The 17299-nt window shown below is 37.1% G+C and overlaps 1 protein-coding gene across 1 annotated transcript; it reads left to right on the forward strand.

The window, feature by feature from the left end:
- Window positions 1-1599: 1599 nt before the first annotated feature.
- Window positions 1600-12150, forward strand: mfsd12b (major facilitator superfamily domain containing 12b). Its single transcript, XM_042515016.1, is given in 11 exon segments — window positions 1600-1906; window positions 3402-3425; window positions 3428-3546; window positions 3548-3612; window positions 6143-6275; window positions 6348-6533; window positions 6730-6822; window positions 6947-7039; window positions 7198-7371; window positions 9010-9104; window positions 10978-12150. Coding segments are annotated over 11 exon segments (1389 nt in total). The 5' UTR covers window positions 1600-1635; the 3' UTR covers window positions 11114-12150.
- Window positions 12151-17299: the final 5149 nt, after the last annotated feature.

Consider the following 17299-nt stretch of genomic DNA (forward strand, 5'->3'; position numbering starts at 1 on the left):
GAATTCTCACATTTCAAAACACGAAACCATCATGTGTATGGCATTTTTGCTTAAAATTTGAAAAATGATGAACAGAATAGTGGCAGATTCATTTTCTTTTGACTGTAATCATTGCAGCTCTAGATTCATGTATCCCTTTGATACATTTTTTTGTGTTGTTTTTGTTTCATGGCCAAAACAAGATGTATGTCTGGCTTGATGCTCTTGTCTGTAATCAGGATTGTCGCCTATGGTTTCCCAGCTCATCAGAGATTTTAACAATTATGGCCTTTGATTATTTAAAGAAGCACTCTTGTATTAGGCTGGGCGACTCACAAGAGGCTGAATTTTTAAAAAGTGGTCAAAATTTAAGCAGCAGGAGCCAAGTGTGGGCCATATTCCACACTTTGTCAACTCTGGATCCTACATTTTCCAATAGCAACTGCATCGTTTGTTTAATCAGATCTTTCCTTCCTACCCATTCTTTCCTTTCAATCCCACATGTCCAGTTTACAGTGCAGTCATTCTGTCCAAAATGTTACATGTCAAGCCCAGAAGGTGACGGACTTTAGAAAAGCTCTCTCCAGAGCTGAATACCTGGACGTCTTGTGTAAAATCAGCGGAGTGTCCCTTTAGAAAGACCACTTGAGCCTCATTATTCTGATTCATTTAAGTTTGTATTTTAAGCTGACACAGCAATTACTGACCAGTGATGTCACCACTGTGTGATTGCCATGGTCACCAAAACCTGTATCATGAAATGGGAACGGGAAGTTTAGGTTGTTTTCCACTTGGAGCTTAAGGCAATGTTGCAAATGTATAAATGCATACTGATGGATTTGAAACAAGTAACTTGACATCAGAGGCCAGTTGAGGTGCTAAAATGAAGATTCAATGTCGCTTCAGTGTCAGTTTCAACATTATTCATCCAAAACACAACTGCAATGGAGAAATCTGTGGAGTCTGTTTACTAATGACATTTTACTTGGATTTAATCTGGTCTTTTTTTCTTTTTTAACGTTTCCACAACCCTAATTGATTTTAAGTTGTGAGGGAGGGATGCATATTTGTTTACGCACGATTTAAAGGACTAACGTTGGTTCTATGCTTGAATCACTCGCCACGTGAAGGACACAAAGAGGAACCAGCTGTATTTGCTAACGGTATTGTAACTCACGAGTTCTCATAGCCACTCATAACCACGGCTTGGTTATTCATCTAATTCAGGCTACACCGGAGGCGTGTACATTGCAGAGCTGTATAATAACTTTAAAGACAAAACAAATCTCCAGATGCTCCGAGGACGACACGCGCTGCAGCGGCGCGCTTTTACGCGCGAGGTCGTCGGTGTGTCTCAGGTGCCGCTGATCGCAAAGAGACGCTTTTGTTGGCGCATTAAATTATTCAGCTGAAAGCTAAATCGGTTCAGCTGACCAGCGTGGGGACCCAGCTTGGCATAATCCATTACAATGCTTTTTCTTTTATGATTTATGGTGAAGGAGATTTTTTGGGGGGGAGATGCTCAGACCAAGGTTGAACTGTGTTTTTGCTCAACGTCTGTTAGTGTAACTATTTGCATTATGTATTTGTAAATATGACAACGACAGATCTCTAATTGTGAATAAAGGAAGTTTTATCACAGGAGTCAAACCAGTCATGGAGCAGTTTGTGCCTGCTGATCGCTCTCTGTCAGTCTGCAGGCGGCTTTGTTACGCAGCGGGACATTTTCTGAACGACCTGTGCGCCTCCATGTGGTTCACCTACCTACTGGTCTACCTGCACTCCGTACTCGGCTTCCAGAGCACCTATGCAGGTGTGATGCTGCTGATTGGGCAGATAGCAGACGGAGTCTGCACGCCACTGGTGGGATATGAATCTGACAGAACACCGTGCTTCTACGGCAAGAGAAAAACCTGGCATCTATTGGGTGAGTACCTGAGAAACCAGTTTGACTTGAGTTAAAGTATTTTTTATTTTTAACAAAACACACTCAAAAGTAGGCTGCGTGTCCGTGGTGGAAGAAGTATTCAGGTGTTTTACTTGTGTAAAAGTATATATTTACGGCAGAGTGGAAATAATGTTGCTAGAAAAAGTCCTGCATTACAAATCTAAAGTAAAACTGCAAAACCATTCGCATCATATAGTAAAAGCACTAATTAAAATGGCTTATTATATATATATGTGTATTTTATTTATTAATTTATTTTTTAAACAATTTTAGTTTTTCACAAGAGGGGAATTAGTTAGCCTTCATGAATGTGAATTCCATAGATAAACAAAAAATGAACATGATTCTAAGATTACTTAAAGTTGATGAAAGAATATCAATTCTTTTTTGTGTATTGCCTACATGTTTACTGAAATGTTATGCTTAAATATGCAAATGAGGCATAATGTAATTAAATATGTTGGTGGTAGGAGAGATTGACTGTATTGACTGAAAAAAATAGATCTGAACCGAACTTTTTTTAAATTGTATCAGGTTCGATCCATACAATAGTCTTTCTCTCTTTTACAGGAAAATAAAAAGGACAAATAACTATATACATAGGCGGTATCATTTAACAAGCAGTAAGTCTGGACTAAGTCTGGAATTTATTTTGGTTGTTGTATGTGTGGCATCATTTAAGTCCATTTGCATTTGTGATTAGAATTTTCCATAAGGAGGTTCAAACTAAAGTGCTTTTTGCATTCACTCTCATTCTTATAAAACAAGATTCTCTCAAGATAATATTGATGAAAAATGTGTGTTTTGTAATTATGAAACTGAAACAATTTGCCACAAATTTTATGAATGTGTATGTATGAAATTATTTTGGATAGATTAAGAATATTTATGTAAGATGTTGACTGGTTCTGTTACCATTTAGAGGGAAGAAATATGTTGTTTTTTATTGCAAAAAGACACGAATTTTGAACCTCCTTATTTTGTATGGAAAATTCTACAGTCACAAATGGGAATAGACTTAAATAATGCCACACATACAGCAACTGAAAATAGAATCCAGACACTGTGTTGAAATATTAGGCTACATGATAGAAGACTAGTAAAGCAATGAAAACAATAACATCTTTTAAAGCCTCAAATGTTTTTATTTAAAGCCTTTGTAGCTTTCCTTCCTCTGAAATGTAGTGGAGTTGCATCAAATGGAAATACTCAAGTCACCAATACAGTAAAAGTGTACTTCCAAAATTACAGCGGCTGAGTGAAAGTAGCCAGATTGCTTCTTTGATCACTGTAAATGTCCCCTCAGGAATGTTTAGTGACTTCATGGACATGAAACCGAAAAGAAAAACATAATAATACATTTTATGTCATAGTACTTTTATAAAGAGAGTATAAAATGCTCAAAATACTATTTATGTTATACTGTTTTATAATATTGTGTAAATTGTGAAATTATTCCCCTTTTTCTTTCCAGGAACTGTTTGTGTTGTTGTATCTTTCCCTTCATTTTCAACCCCTGCCTGGCCTGTAACGACAACACTCCTCAGTGGGCTGCGATTGTTTATTTCTCCCCCTTCATCATCATCTTCCAGCTGGGTTGGGCGGCCACACAGATCTCACAACCTCTCCCTCATCCCAGAGCTGGTGTCCAGTGAGAGCGACAAGGTGGAGCTCACTGCGTACAGGTGAGGTGACACCATCAAGGTATACAAAAGTTTTGCAACATGAAATGCTTTTTCGTTGGGAAGAGACTGTACATTATAGAGAGGGGATCAGTCTGAAAGACTTCTTCACTACAAGTTGTCTCTAAGCTGTTTTTTTTTGTATGTAGAGGTTCTTTTCCACACTTGATTTGCTAACTGAGTTGCTCAATTTGATGAAAAATTAGAATTATACAGTATTTTGGAGTGAAGTACTTCTTTCACCGTTTGAATCCTGGAGCAACATCACTGTCCTTGTGCTGCTTTCAGACACCTTTCACAAGTATTTAACCTTTGAACCCTGAGAAAATTTCTTCCCAAAAACACTGGAAAAAAGGCAATAAGGAAATTGGTGAGGAATATTCCACAAATTGCAAGAAATTAGTTGATAGAAAATTATTTTTAAAATAGCGAGGGAAAAATATCTAGAGAAAAAAGCTATGAAAAAAAGCTATATTTATGATGATTATTATTACATATTACACATTATGTTACAAAATAATGATATTTTTAAGCACTTTTCCAGGTAATTTCCTTGTTCATATTTTAACTTTCCTTTTTAAATTAATTTTAATTTTAATTTTAATTATTTTTTTTAATGTTTTGTTTTTACTGGTTTCGTGATAATTTTCTTGTACTTTTCACAATTTTGTTTGGTCATTTCTTCTGTTGTTGCTCATTGCCTCCTTCAAGTGTTTTAGAAAGAAACTGAGCCAATTTGCTCTGGTTTTAAGGAGAGATTTGTAACTAGTATTTGGTGTGCTCGTAAAAACATCTTACATTGTTGAAAATGTCTGTTCAGAGTTCCAACAGCAGCATTTACACTTGGATTTCGAGGAATCTGTTGGAGAATTTAAGTTTACTGGAACATAGTCACAGATTTACATTTTGCGCTCTCAGTAAAAAAAAAAAAAAAAAAAAAAAAAAAAAAAAAAAGAAGCGAAACTGTTGTGACTGGATATTTTTCCAAAACACTTAAATCAACTTCCTCTTTAATTTGATTACTTAAAGATAGACACAGTTAAATTTACTAGCGTTATATTCTAAACAGACAAAAAAACCCAAACAAACAAGAAAGCAATCAAACAAAAAACCCAAAACAATTTCTAATGATTACACACAGGTCTTTGGGGTAACAGCGAAAGGACTTTACAGTCCGCTTTAACAGGACTGAGACTGCGCCCGGCTGACTCTCCTGAGACCAGAGAACCAGCACGCACGCACACACACATGCGCGCGCGCTGTCTGATACAGGACTCGAGGTGATGGAGATCACGAGCGGACACACGCTGGAGCGACGAACTGTCTGATCAAACTAACTCATCTGAATCACACAAAGTGTCTGTTAACAGACTCTGATTTCACTGAAAACAGAAAAATGTTCATGATACTAAGCTGCTGGTCTGCTGGTCTGTGCATAACATGAAGACCGAGCTAACACTGATTAGCAAACAGCGTGCAGGAAAATGTTTATGTGTTGCTAGGCAACATATGCCACGTCCAGCGGTTGCGGAACTATTTGTGTCAGCGGAGCCAAAAAAAATCATTAATTAAACAAACAAATCATAATCTGTTGCTTGTTACTATTAACAAATATAAAACGCTTGTGATACTGTTGTAAAAAAAACAATATCACACTCGAGGTCGTGTGTTGTGCTGTATATCATCACGGCTGTGATTATCTACGACCGAATCACAGCCGTGATGATATATAATCACCGCATCACTCCCTCTCGTGTGATATTGACAAAAAAAACACTGACAAAAAAGCCCTACCGATCTTAGCAGACTCTGGGCTCCACAACTCCTCCTGATTTGAAAATATTCATATATATATATATATATATATATATATATATATAAACAAAAAACAAAGCTGTTGTTCAAAGAAGCATCAACAAACAAATAAAAACAATTTCTGGTGATTACACAGGTCTTTTCGGGCTGCAGTGAAAGTAGTTTACAGTCAGCTTTAAAAGGTGAGAGTCGTCAGGCTTGGAAGAGCAATGGTATCAGGAGTAAGTAGACAGTCATAAATTGGTATGGTTACAAAAAGCAAAATTACCCTTTATCATCGTCACCGCATGTAAATTCAGACTTGAATATTTAACTTTTTCTAAATCTGAAAACAGTAACAACAGGTTTTGCTCTTTCACTGTTTATGTATGTACCCCTCATCCATCCTATTTTTTCCCCAGTCCCATCTTTCCTGTCTTTGACAAGCTGTTATCACGTCCTCTGGTGAACCGTCCAAACTATAAGAGCAGAGCTGAGAAAGCTGCCTGTGCTCAGCTAGTTGCAACATCAAATTTGTCATATTACGCCAGTGGAAGTGAAACAATAAGGCAGAAATAGCAGCAAAATTTCTAGTGAAACGAGAATTAACTTTGTTATTTCATCATCAGATCAAATCTACAGTAATAGAGCAAGAATGACAAGATACATCTGTTTGATTTGCACCTTTCATTTAAAGATGTAACAAATAAAGGACTGTGTGATTTTCTTCTTTGTGTAGGTATGCCTTCACTGTAGTGGCCAACATGACAGTGTACACTGTGGCCTGGCTGCTCTTTCACTTCCAGGCTCAGCACAGTGTGGACCCCTCCATCACAGGCAACTTGGGCCCTGTGGACATCCCTCTGTTCAGGGTGAGAGGAGAGAGGCCAGAGGGATTATACACTCATGCGAAATCGTTATTTCAACCCTGTCTCTGTCTGTAGATGCTGGCCCTCATTATGCTGGGTACCGGGGCATTGTTCTCACTGATATTCCACGTCGGCACAAAAGAGGATGTGGTGGCCCCAATGAGCGAGCATCAGCTGATCGCACCTTCCCCTTCACAGGAAACTTTGCCTCAGCCTGTATTTCAGTGGAAGCACTGGCTGAAGGAGGCCTCTTTCTACCAGGTGACTCCTAAATCTGCGACTCCTGTTTTTTCTCCCTCTAGCTCTCACAGGGAATAGCTTCTTAACTCTGCATTGTTACATTCAAAATGGCCATTAATAATGTTAATGCATGACACATCTATTCACTAAAACATGCAAAGAATTGGAACAGAATTGGTCCTTAATACCTTTTTTTCTTTGTTTCATTTTCTACCAGGTAGCATTTCTGTACATGTGCACCCGACTCATAGCCAACTTATCTCAGACATACATCTCAGTTTACCTCACCAACTCACTGATGTTACCAAAGGTAAGGCCTATAGACAGGTGAGGCTGCACAGTGTGTGTTCATACAGTGACTCGTGGAGCCCATTGTGAAGCCTCTGTTTGGGAAACGTCTGTATTGTAATGTAATTTCCCCTCTCTCTCATCAGAACTTCATTGCCATCATCCCTCTGGTGATGTACGTCAGTGGCTTTGTTTGCTCTCTGGCCATGAAACCAATCAGCAAGCTCATAGGAATCAATGTGAGTTTCTGCTTTTTGAGATACATTTTAATCAACTCATTTACCACATTGGCAACAACACTCCATTGTGTTATGAGTCCATGTCTGTTACATGACTATTCAATTAGAGATTTGAAAGAAAGGCTGTATTGAAATGAAATGTATTTGACTGTTGTCAGAGCACCTATTTCATTGGCCTGTCGCTGGTGCTTGGCTTTGCCACCTGGGTGTTTGTGGACAAGAGCATGGGAGCTGAGAGCATCTACGGAGCAGCCGTACTATTGGGAGCCGGTTCAGCTACTGTCCTCATCATGTCTCTGTCCATGACAGCCACACTCATCGGGGAGCAGACGGTAGGTGGAGGACACTAACCGACAGCAGTTAATAGCTTTGCAGGGGAGTTGATGTATTGAGGAATGAAAAGGAAAAAACATGTTTTATTTTTCTTGCTATCAACAAATCCAGCCCAGCTGCCAGAGGAAAATGTTGGCATTTGACTTTTCTGCAAACTATGTATATGTAACATTTGTATGTTTCATACATATCATATGAATGTTTTTATAGCGACATAGTTCTGATTACATGTACATGAGCTGACTTTGTCATGTTGGAGGACGAGGGGGATGTGGATGGCATGACACCTGCTAAGCAGACCACTGTTGGAGAGCAACAAACAACAGCTATTTTTTTTCAGCTGCATTTTTCCAGGAGTGATTGTGCCACCAAAACTGGATATTTTAAGCCAAAACATGATCTTTTTCTAACCATAACCAAGCGGTTTTTATCATCAAACCTATCCACTTGTTAACCACAGTATTGTTCTAAACATACAGAAACATAAGGTTTCAAAATATCCACTACATAATAACGTACAAATGTTACATATTAGTGGTTTGCAAAAATGCACAGTGCCAACATTTATTCTGTTGATTAGGTTGAAAAAACCTGTAAAAAAAAAAAAAAAGCCAGTGCCAATAATGAATTGATCCTAACAAGTAACCAAAGCCTGATATTGCCCTATCTTTTATCTCTGTGTCACAGAGCTCCAATATTGTCTAATCCTTTAAAAATATAAAAATGATACACACTGTTGCACTGGGTATGCAAATGTGTATTAATTCGCAGCTGAAAATAGTCTATTGGAAACATGTTTGCTAAAAATGACAGTGCTCGGCTGTTTTAGGAAATTACGGAGCCTATTTTAAAGTGAAAATATAAGTTTGTGACATGAGTGACAGAGCAGGGAAGTCAAAAAGTGCTGATACGCATATTGTGGATGTTGGTCTTTTCATGGGATTTGTTGAAAAAAAAAATGGGCAACAGCTGAGTGCACTCAGTGTCTGGGTTAACAGTTATAACACAATAGATTACGATTGTGCCATAAATTGCCTTTGAAAAAGCTAACAAATACTAAAAGTCACATGTGACTTCAAAAGTAAGTAAATTTTACTTTGTGGTTAATGTTTAAGACAAATGAGGTCAAGATAATTTCCATCACAAGGCAGGCATAAACAGCCAACTGTTTGTTTTAAATCTCACATCAGTATCAGCTGTCCAGTCACAGGAGAGTGAAGTGAGGATCTGCAACTTGATAAATGTGTGTGTGTGTGTGTGTGTGTGTGTGTGTGTGTGTGTGTGTGTGTGTGATATTATAAAAGCAGTCAGTTTGTTCTTGTGCCACTGGATCACTATCATGTTGGAGGATGCTTTGGGAAAGCTGTCAGCTGTGAAATGAAATGGGAGGGTTCGTAGCTGTATGTTTGCATCACAGCACATTTTACTGCTGTCACAGCTCTCCTCATGTCTGCCTGTCTTCACTCGCACTGTGTGGAAAAAGAAGAATGAAAATATGCTCACAGAGAGTCTATTGTGTGTCTTATTCACAGAGGAGAGCGCTGTGAGGAATTGTGTCGGGTTTTCAGATAGATTTCATTCCTTTGTTCTTTGCTGAGGTGACTGTAATAATCTTTGATATTCCTCTTGTTTGGCAGCAAAGTGGAGCCTTTGTTTATGGATCGATGAGCCTCACAGACAAGCTGGCCAATGGTGTGGGGGTCATCGTCATCCAGAGCACACGACCCTGCAGGTGAGTCTCTGTGACTGTCACTCTTTGTTGGCCTTTAGCAATCCCTCTCACTAGAACTACATTAACCCTTTAATACCTAAATCGACCACAGTTTTCCCGTGCTGGCAAACTTTTTTTATGCTAAAAACTTGTTTTTGCTGTTTGTCTATTTTTTTTGTTGTTGTTTTTGCTTTTTCTTGTTTTCAGGCAATTTTCTGTAAATTTTAATTAATTTCTTGCTAATTTTGGGGCGATTTTTTTTAGTTGCTCGCTGACTTCTTCTTCTTCTTCTTCTCAAGACAACTTGCTCAAGTTTTGAAACAGTTAAAATGAAAGCTTAAGGGAAGCTGAAAGAGAAGAAAAGACGCGGGTGTTTCCCAGAGACGGATCAACCACAAAACAGTGTTTTTCTCTCAAAGCAAGGGAATCTCTAATAACTTGGTGATATCTGTGTTTTAATATGTAAACTTTCCCCTGTGTTCTATTTTTTGCTTGTAACCCCTTAATTTGAAGCAATATCTCCTTATGACCCCTGCTAATATAGAAAATAATTGTGAGTAGAAATAAGTACAAGCACAAGTATGCAAAATATAAATTTAAAAATAGAAATACAGTAAGAGTAAACAATTAAAACAGTATGTAAATTTTAATATTTAAAAAAATATATGTATAGTATGCTGAGTATGTAAGTGTGTAAAAATATAAATGTAAGAAATAGACAACTAGCGCATACATGTGGAAATTTCAGTTATAATATGGATAATGTTTTGAGTGTGGAAAGTGTGTAAAATATAAAACTGTGCCTTGTGCTAAAATGCAATGTATAAAACTAAGTAATGTAAAAAAAACTAAAAACTAAAACTAAAACCAGGAAAAAGTAAGAAAATGAGCAGGGGCGAGTGCGACAGGCTGCACGCACAGTGGCACAAGCGCATGGCAAGTGTCAACAAGTTATCGAGCAGAATTTAGTTGTTTTTTTTTATTTAGGGTGATCAGCTTGCAGCCATTTTTGTAGACGACTGCTCAAAAAGAAAAGCTGTTGATCACTGAATCATTGTTAGGATTTTTGTCCACATAACGCCTCATTCTGAGGGCCGCCGTCTTTATTCAGTGGTTGCTAATGAGGGGAGAGCATATGTTGCTGCATGTGGCCACCTATAGAAAAAATGTTGCACCCAGTGTCTTTTTTCAGAGTGCTCCAACTCTATGTGTGCCCGCTCCATTTATAGTTGAATATCTAGAAACTTTTCGGAAAGGCGCTGGTGTCATCAGTGCTGCTCCTTTAGCTGTCTGTCTCGAGCTGTATGATCCAACAGTCAGAGAAAATCACAAGAAAGACAGAAAAGCCCATTTGTGGGAGCAGATTTACCAAGCTGGGTAACATGTCCCTTCATTACAATGAAACTGGCACTGTAGTGTATTTTTATTCTACGCACATAACCTTGCTGCCTGAAACATTCAGCAGAGCACCAAAATATGTGTTATTCCACATCTTGAAATAGTCCCTACCAAAATGCTCTATTTACTCTGATTTGAGTAATATTTCCAAGAAAAAAAAGACTTTATAGGAAATTACACAATGAATATTGGGCTTGTTTTTAAATATCTGCATCTTCAGTAGGAACCAAAAGACTTGAGGCTAAGTGTTACACATGTGTGGTATTGAGAGATATGATTGTTAAGGTTAATTTTATATAATTTGCTGTAAGAATAACACTAACCTGATCCTTCAATTTATGGCTATGTGTATGCTTTTCTCCGTCAAAATGAATTCACTCAATTGAGGAATTTTCTTGCTTCATGTTGTGAAAAGTTTCATGCAGCTTTACTGCTTTACATTTATTTTCGGGTCAGTTTAACAAAGGCTGTTCCCATTGTCTTTCCTTTGTAACAGCACGGAGGCCTGCTGCCCAGACTGTGTTTGGTTTTATCGTGACGTGATGGTGACAGTGACCGGTGGCGTAGCCGTGGCTGCAGCACTTTGCCTGTTCACTCTTCTAATCTGGCCAATCAGGATACGGAAAAGTTAGGGTTCAACATCTGCACAACACTCTCACACCTGTGCACACACACAAGAAATCAGGCTCTTGTGTTAGATTTAATAACCTACAGTATTTTGTTGATGGTAGGTCTGTTCTGGATTTTTCTTTAGATTTAGCCCTTTTCTGTTTAAATCTACTCTTTCAGCAGGACACAGAGCACAATTGTTTTTTAAAATCCTCAAAAACTCCTGATCTCCCTAATCTCCTAAATATTTTGGCGTCTTTATTTTTTTTTAATAAATATTTTGAGGTTTGGAAAGGAAAGCTTTTGTTGTTGGACTGCCGAAACGGTGTAGAGGATAAAGCCATGCTACCACCCAGTGTACGAATCTGTAACTACAGTACTTTCCAGGAGAGGATTGTAGGGTTTTTGAACTGAAAATTACTGTATATCAGAAGCTCATCATGGCAGGTGAAGTTTGTGACTAGAAAAAGACCTGTAAATGGATACAGTGGTATGGAAAAAACGTAGAAACTAAAATCACAGTCACACAAACTCAAAAATACAAAATATGATGTTTCATATAGATATCTGTAAATCAGGGCCAAGGTCATCAGATGACAGATAGATACCATGATCTATTTATATTCATATGGACATACATGAGACCCGTGCTGGTATTATAATACAGTCCACCTCGACTTTCTTCAGTGAATGAAGCCAAATATTTTCGTTGACTTGGTAGCAATTGTGGCGCAGATCCAAGGACCTTGAACTCGACACCTTTTGTGCGTGCGTGTATGTGTGTGTGTGTTTGTGTATGTATAAGCATGAGCAGTAATAATTACCTGGCTGTTATTATTTGTACTACTTGCATTGACTATGTGTACTGTAGGAGAAAAACAAACAAACATTGGTTGGGTAGTAAATATAATCTGAAAATGAAAATACACACATACTGTATGTTTCTGTACTGAATGTACCGAAGGGAAAATTGCACAGCAGAGACACTGAAAAGAAACAGGAACTAAAATGATTTTTCCTTTTAATAATTTCTTTAATTCCTTCATAATGTTGAATCTGTTTAAAATATTAAACCATTTAGTAATGCTAACACAGTGTATGTTTTCTTTCTATATTTTGGATATTTTATAGTCTTTGTCTTTCTTATTTGAATATATGTTATAACGGCTCAGTGAACAATGACATTATAACAACTTGGTCTTTCCCATTTAAGAACCACCTTGTGTCCCTCAAAGGGCTACTTAAAAAATGTTCCTCGGGACCTCAAAACCCAAATTTCAGTAGGATACAAATGTTTGTGAAATTAAATCTTCTTGTTATGGAAATTGTTTTACAAACCATCTAAAAGAAAGAAATAACCAGCAGTTTCATCCATCGTTTTTGAACCCTGCTTTCTCTTGAAGTGTTAAGTTCATTGTAGTTAAAGCAGGTGTTAATGTGTCTTAATCCTTGATTTGGCACCTTTTCTGTGTTAATCAGTTAATCTGATGTTATTTTTTTTCAATTTGCGGGTATATTTTTGTGTTCATGTGTCACTCTTTTCTGTGCAGCCTCATTCTTTTTTTCTGTAGACTAAGAAAACAGGCTCATACATGTCTATAAAATCAGTTTGCTTTCAGTGTAATCTTTACTATATTCAGTGGAAGTATTCAAATCCCTACTAATAAAAGTACGGATACAACATTGTAAAAACTCCACTGCAATTTCCAGTCCTTTGTTGAAAATTTTCCTTAACTAAACTTATATAAGTATCAATGGTAAAATGAACTCAATGCAGAAAATGGCCTCTCAATTCTTATAGTAAATCATTAGATTATAATTACTTGTGCTTTAATGTAAGCAGGCTTTCACTACTATAGTTGATTGTGGTGGTGCTTATTATAACTGTATTGTATAGGACTGCACTTAATGGTTATAATGTGGTGATTATTTTTTCTATAGATGAACTGATTGTTTGGTTCATAAAAAAGAAAAACAAACAAATCGCTGATAATTACTACAATTACCAAGTGTGATTCTGTCAAAATAAGGTTTACAAAATTCAAAATTTTTCCCATTAGTTGTCAGTTCATTTTTTGTCAGTCAATGTAACATTTAAGTTGCACTTTTTTTGTAACAAATATCACATTTTAATAACCTCTTCCTATGTTTTGTATGCAAAAATCTCAATCTGTGAAGCAACCAGTAATTAAAGCTAAAAGTAAAATATTCTTCTCTGAATTGTAGTAAAGTAAAAGTATAAAATGAAATAAAAAGAAAATACCTAAAAGCACCTCAAATTTGTACTTAAGTACAGTACTGCTTGAGTAACTAGTTACATTCATCACTGCTTGTAGCAAGAAATGAATAAGCCACTGTTCAGGGACTATATTTCCTGGCGGAAGACTATGATGACGATGAAAGTTATTTTTTACAAATTTATTTTGATTTGGTTATCTATTTTTAATTTTATTTTTTTCCCCTAGATTTATTGAGTATTTAAAACGTATGTATCTGTGTCTCTTCTCCTGTCTAGGTGCTGTAACCGGAGAAAGCCCGACCTCTGGCGGTTGATTCTCGGGGGTGTAGCGGTGTTGTGCGGTGGGCCTCATCACAGCGGACAGGCGGGACAAAACACTTGCTCAGAGGCTGGACTGTGTGAGGACAGTTGTCTTTGTCTCCGCCCGGGACAGCAGCCTAAAGCGGAGTCGTGACTTTTAGCCTCAGGTTTACTCAGATGTTATTATAACCTAAATACAGTTCAATTTTCTGACGGACGTATATTTTTTCTCAACTGTTCCAAACTTTCAGAGGAAGGAGCGTTGACAGGAAACAGGGACTGGCGTGTGTGTGTGTGTGTGTGTGCGCATTCCTCCTCAGCTTTACTCAGGTAAGAAAACGTGAAGTGTAACAGTTAAAGGTGATTTTAAAAGCAGTTAGTATGGTTATTCTATCACGTTCAAGTCAAAATAATGTGTTTTTGTCAAGTTGTTCAGTGTCGCTGGCGTTAAAGTGTACGGGTGAGGACAGCACTGGTAATTTGTAACAGGTGGGGCTCACCGTCCTGTTTCCCAATCACGTACCGTTAGTTAGCTAGCAATGTCACGGAGTTAGCTAAACTACAGTTTGTTATTGATCACAACGGAGTCAGTCAAAACGATTAAAATCAGAACTTTTACGGGGACAAAACAAAAAAAAACACATCAAGGAAAATGTATCTTCATAACGGTAACGCTTGCCTATATTAACGTAAGCTAATATGTAATCTGAAGGCTTTTTTTGTTTAAAACATACACATTAGCCAAGGGTTGAAGAAGTAACGTTACTCAGATTTTACAACAGTGAGAAATTTCTTCGTTATGAAAGTCTTGCATTCAAAATGGTATTACGGTAAAAATAATTTTGCATAAGTATTATATATTTTATATATTATATAAGTATAATCAGTGGTGGACGAGGTAAGTTACCTGATAGCCACAGTCATGTAAAAGTACACACATCTTACCAAAAACTGTCTTTGATTGAAGTTAAAGTCAACTATAAGGATAATATAAATCATGCTAATATCAAGAGCAGCTTGATCTGTAATTTCACATGATAATTTATGTAGTAATTCAATTGTATAATTATAATTTTAATCTGCAAAGTAACTAATATTGTCAGATAAATATAATACAGTAATAAGTACAATATTGACTTCCAAACTGTAGTGAGGTAGAAGTATGTGGCACAAGTATAAAAGTTCATTCAGCAAATTCTTACATTTGGTAAGCTGGAAACATCAAATGTTTGGCATTTTTGCTTGACAAAATATTTATTTTTATTACTATTGCAGCTCTTTGCTTGACAAATATTTTAAGCATTAATCATAGCAACTTTAATTGAGTCCAAAAAGCTGCGCCTGTAATTTCTGGTTCCTTGAGGCTAGCATTGCTGTCAAATGCGCCCTTCATAATATTTCTACTTAATTACTTTAAGAAAAGTACAACATTTTGATCTCAAGAATGAAAAAAATTGACTCAAACATTTTAAAGCCTTTTATTCTTCTACATGTGATGAAGAGCCAGTTTGGGCTCAAAATGATGTACTTGATGGTGATGTGAGGACTTGGGATGTAGAACTTGTTGTTCGGTCCTCTGTGTAATTTTATGGCTTGCAAAAGGCTTAAGCCTCAGGTTTATCTCTTGCTAGTTCATCAATCAATATTACAAACTGCAGCAGAAAATAAACTGTAAAACTTGTCCGTCACAAGTATAAGTCCTACAGGGCTAATTTTGACAGTAAGTACAATGTTGGCTTTCAAAAGTTTGTGGAGTAGAAATATAAAGTACAATGGAAATGCTCAAGCTAAATACAGTTACCTCAAAATTGTACTTAAGAACGCTACTTGAGTAAATGTACTTAGTTACATTGCACCACTGACCCAAGCCAAACTGTAGTCAATACCAAAAAAGTAACCTCACTACCAAAAATCACAGCAGGTTCACAAACTGCAATCTGTTCACTGTGATGTTGTCTGTTGATGATGCTGAAGCTGAGTTTACATAATTAACTGATAGTGAACACAGGACCAAAGCATTTGGGACACACGGGATACTTCCTCACGTTTCATCCATAAGTGTAACCCAAATATTTACACTGCAAGTTTTTCTGGTTAAATTACTTTTTTTTTTTACAGTTTCTACCCTTTTTTTTGCTTTTGTGTTATAAAGTGCCAAGTTACCTAATGACCTATTAGTTATGCTAAGTTGCCAGATTAATAGGTGCACTCAGCTGAAAGTAGCCTAATGTAGTCCAATACAGCAGCCCAGTAATAAATCCTACCTTCATGGGGAAGGGTAGAATAAAATACAACTTCCAGAGTGGAAAAGTGTCTAGCTTACCAAAACCTATAAGCAGCACAAGACCATCCAACATATAGCCCTAAAACAAACACCACTGAAGTATGAAACACAGATTACAAGTTAAAAAATATATAGAAAATACTTAAAACAAGCATAAAAGAATACACACTGGATGACATTTTTGTTCTGGTCTTGTATTTATTCAACGTTTAGTCACACTTCACTGATAAAACTCAGATGGAAAAAATATTTGAAACCTCCAGCTAAGCCACTATCTCCAAAAGGACAGTGAAAATGATTCAGCATCTCTCTAAAACAGTCCTTGTATTAATGTGCATCCATTTTAGACAGGTATACTAAAATATCTGCAACTGAATGCATAGCAACCTGTTTATTTCCACAAGTTTTATTGAGTTTTTGTCATGGCCCAGGAGGTTTTTCAGTGGGGATTTTTTGGGCAGGGAGCCTTGGCTGACTCCTGTGTGTATGCCAGTGGGTCCCAGCCTACATTGGGCAGGGGCCTAATTGTTTTTGACAGATGTGAGACATGTGACTGTATGACTGGAATTCCATTATCAGCAGCAGATGATAGAGTCTCTGTGTTGTAGAGGAGCTCAGGCTGCTGCTGGTGGGTGTCTGACCTGACCTGTGACTGTGGTCCAAACGCCGTGCTTTCTGCCCAGCATGAAAATGAGATTTGTGAGCCAGTTTTAGACAAACACCACTGTAGTACTACTACTTCCACTACTACTACTACTACTACTACTACTACTACTACTACTGCCACTCTACTGCAGCTTCTGTAATTCTTACTGCTGCTGCCACAGTACTATTTTACAGTTCTAGGTAAAAATACACTGCACTATATTCACGGAAGTGGGGGTTTAAAAGTAAAAGGCATTGTCAATCAATCTGCCTGTTAATTTTTGACTAATTAATGAATGTTTTGGTCATTATAATGTCAAAATGTCACCAAATGTTGTATTTTGTCCAACTGCCCATCTAAAACCTTATTTATATAGTTATTCCGTTTAGTTCAAAGCTAGCAAGTAATATCTTTTGAGAAGTTGGAACCATCAAATGTATGGCATTTTTTCCCTAACGAATGATTTAAACCATTAACCATTGCAGCTCTAACTGAATCCAAAGACATGTACCTGTGATTTCAGCCCTACCATAAATTTAAACAAGTGTCAAATGCTCCCTTTAGAAAATTACTACTTTATTACATTAAATAAAAACAATGCTTAGACTTGAAAATTTGAAAGCCTCTGATTTCTCTGCACCTGACTAAGAGTCAATTTGGGCTCAAAATGTAGTAATTTTCCTATTGTAATATAGCTGAAACGGGACTGAATTGTGTTGTGTGTCCCTCATAGGTAGAAT

Source organism: Plectropomus leopardus, chromosome 3, assembly GCF_008729295.1.
Source record: "Plectropomus leopardus isolate mb chromosome 3, YSFRI_Pleo_2.0, whole genome shotgun sequence".
Lineage (NCBI taxonomy): Eukaryota > Metazoa > Chordata > Actinopteri > Perciformes > Serranidae > Plectropomus > Plectropomus leopardus.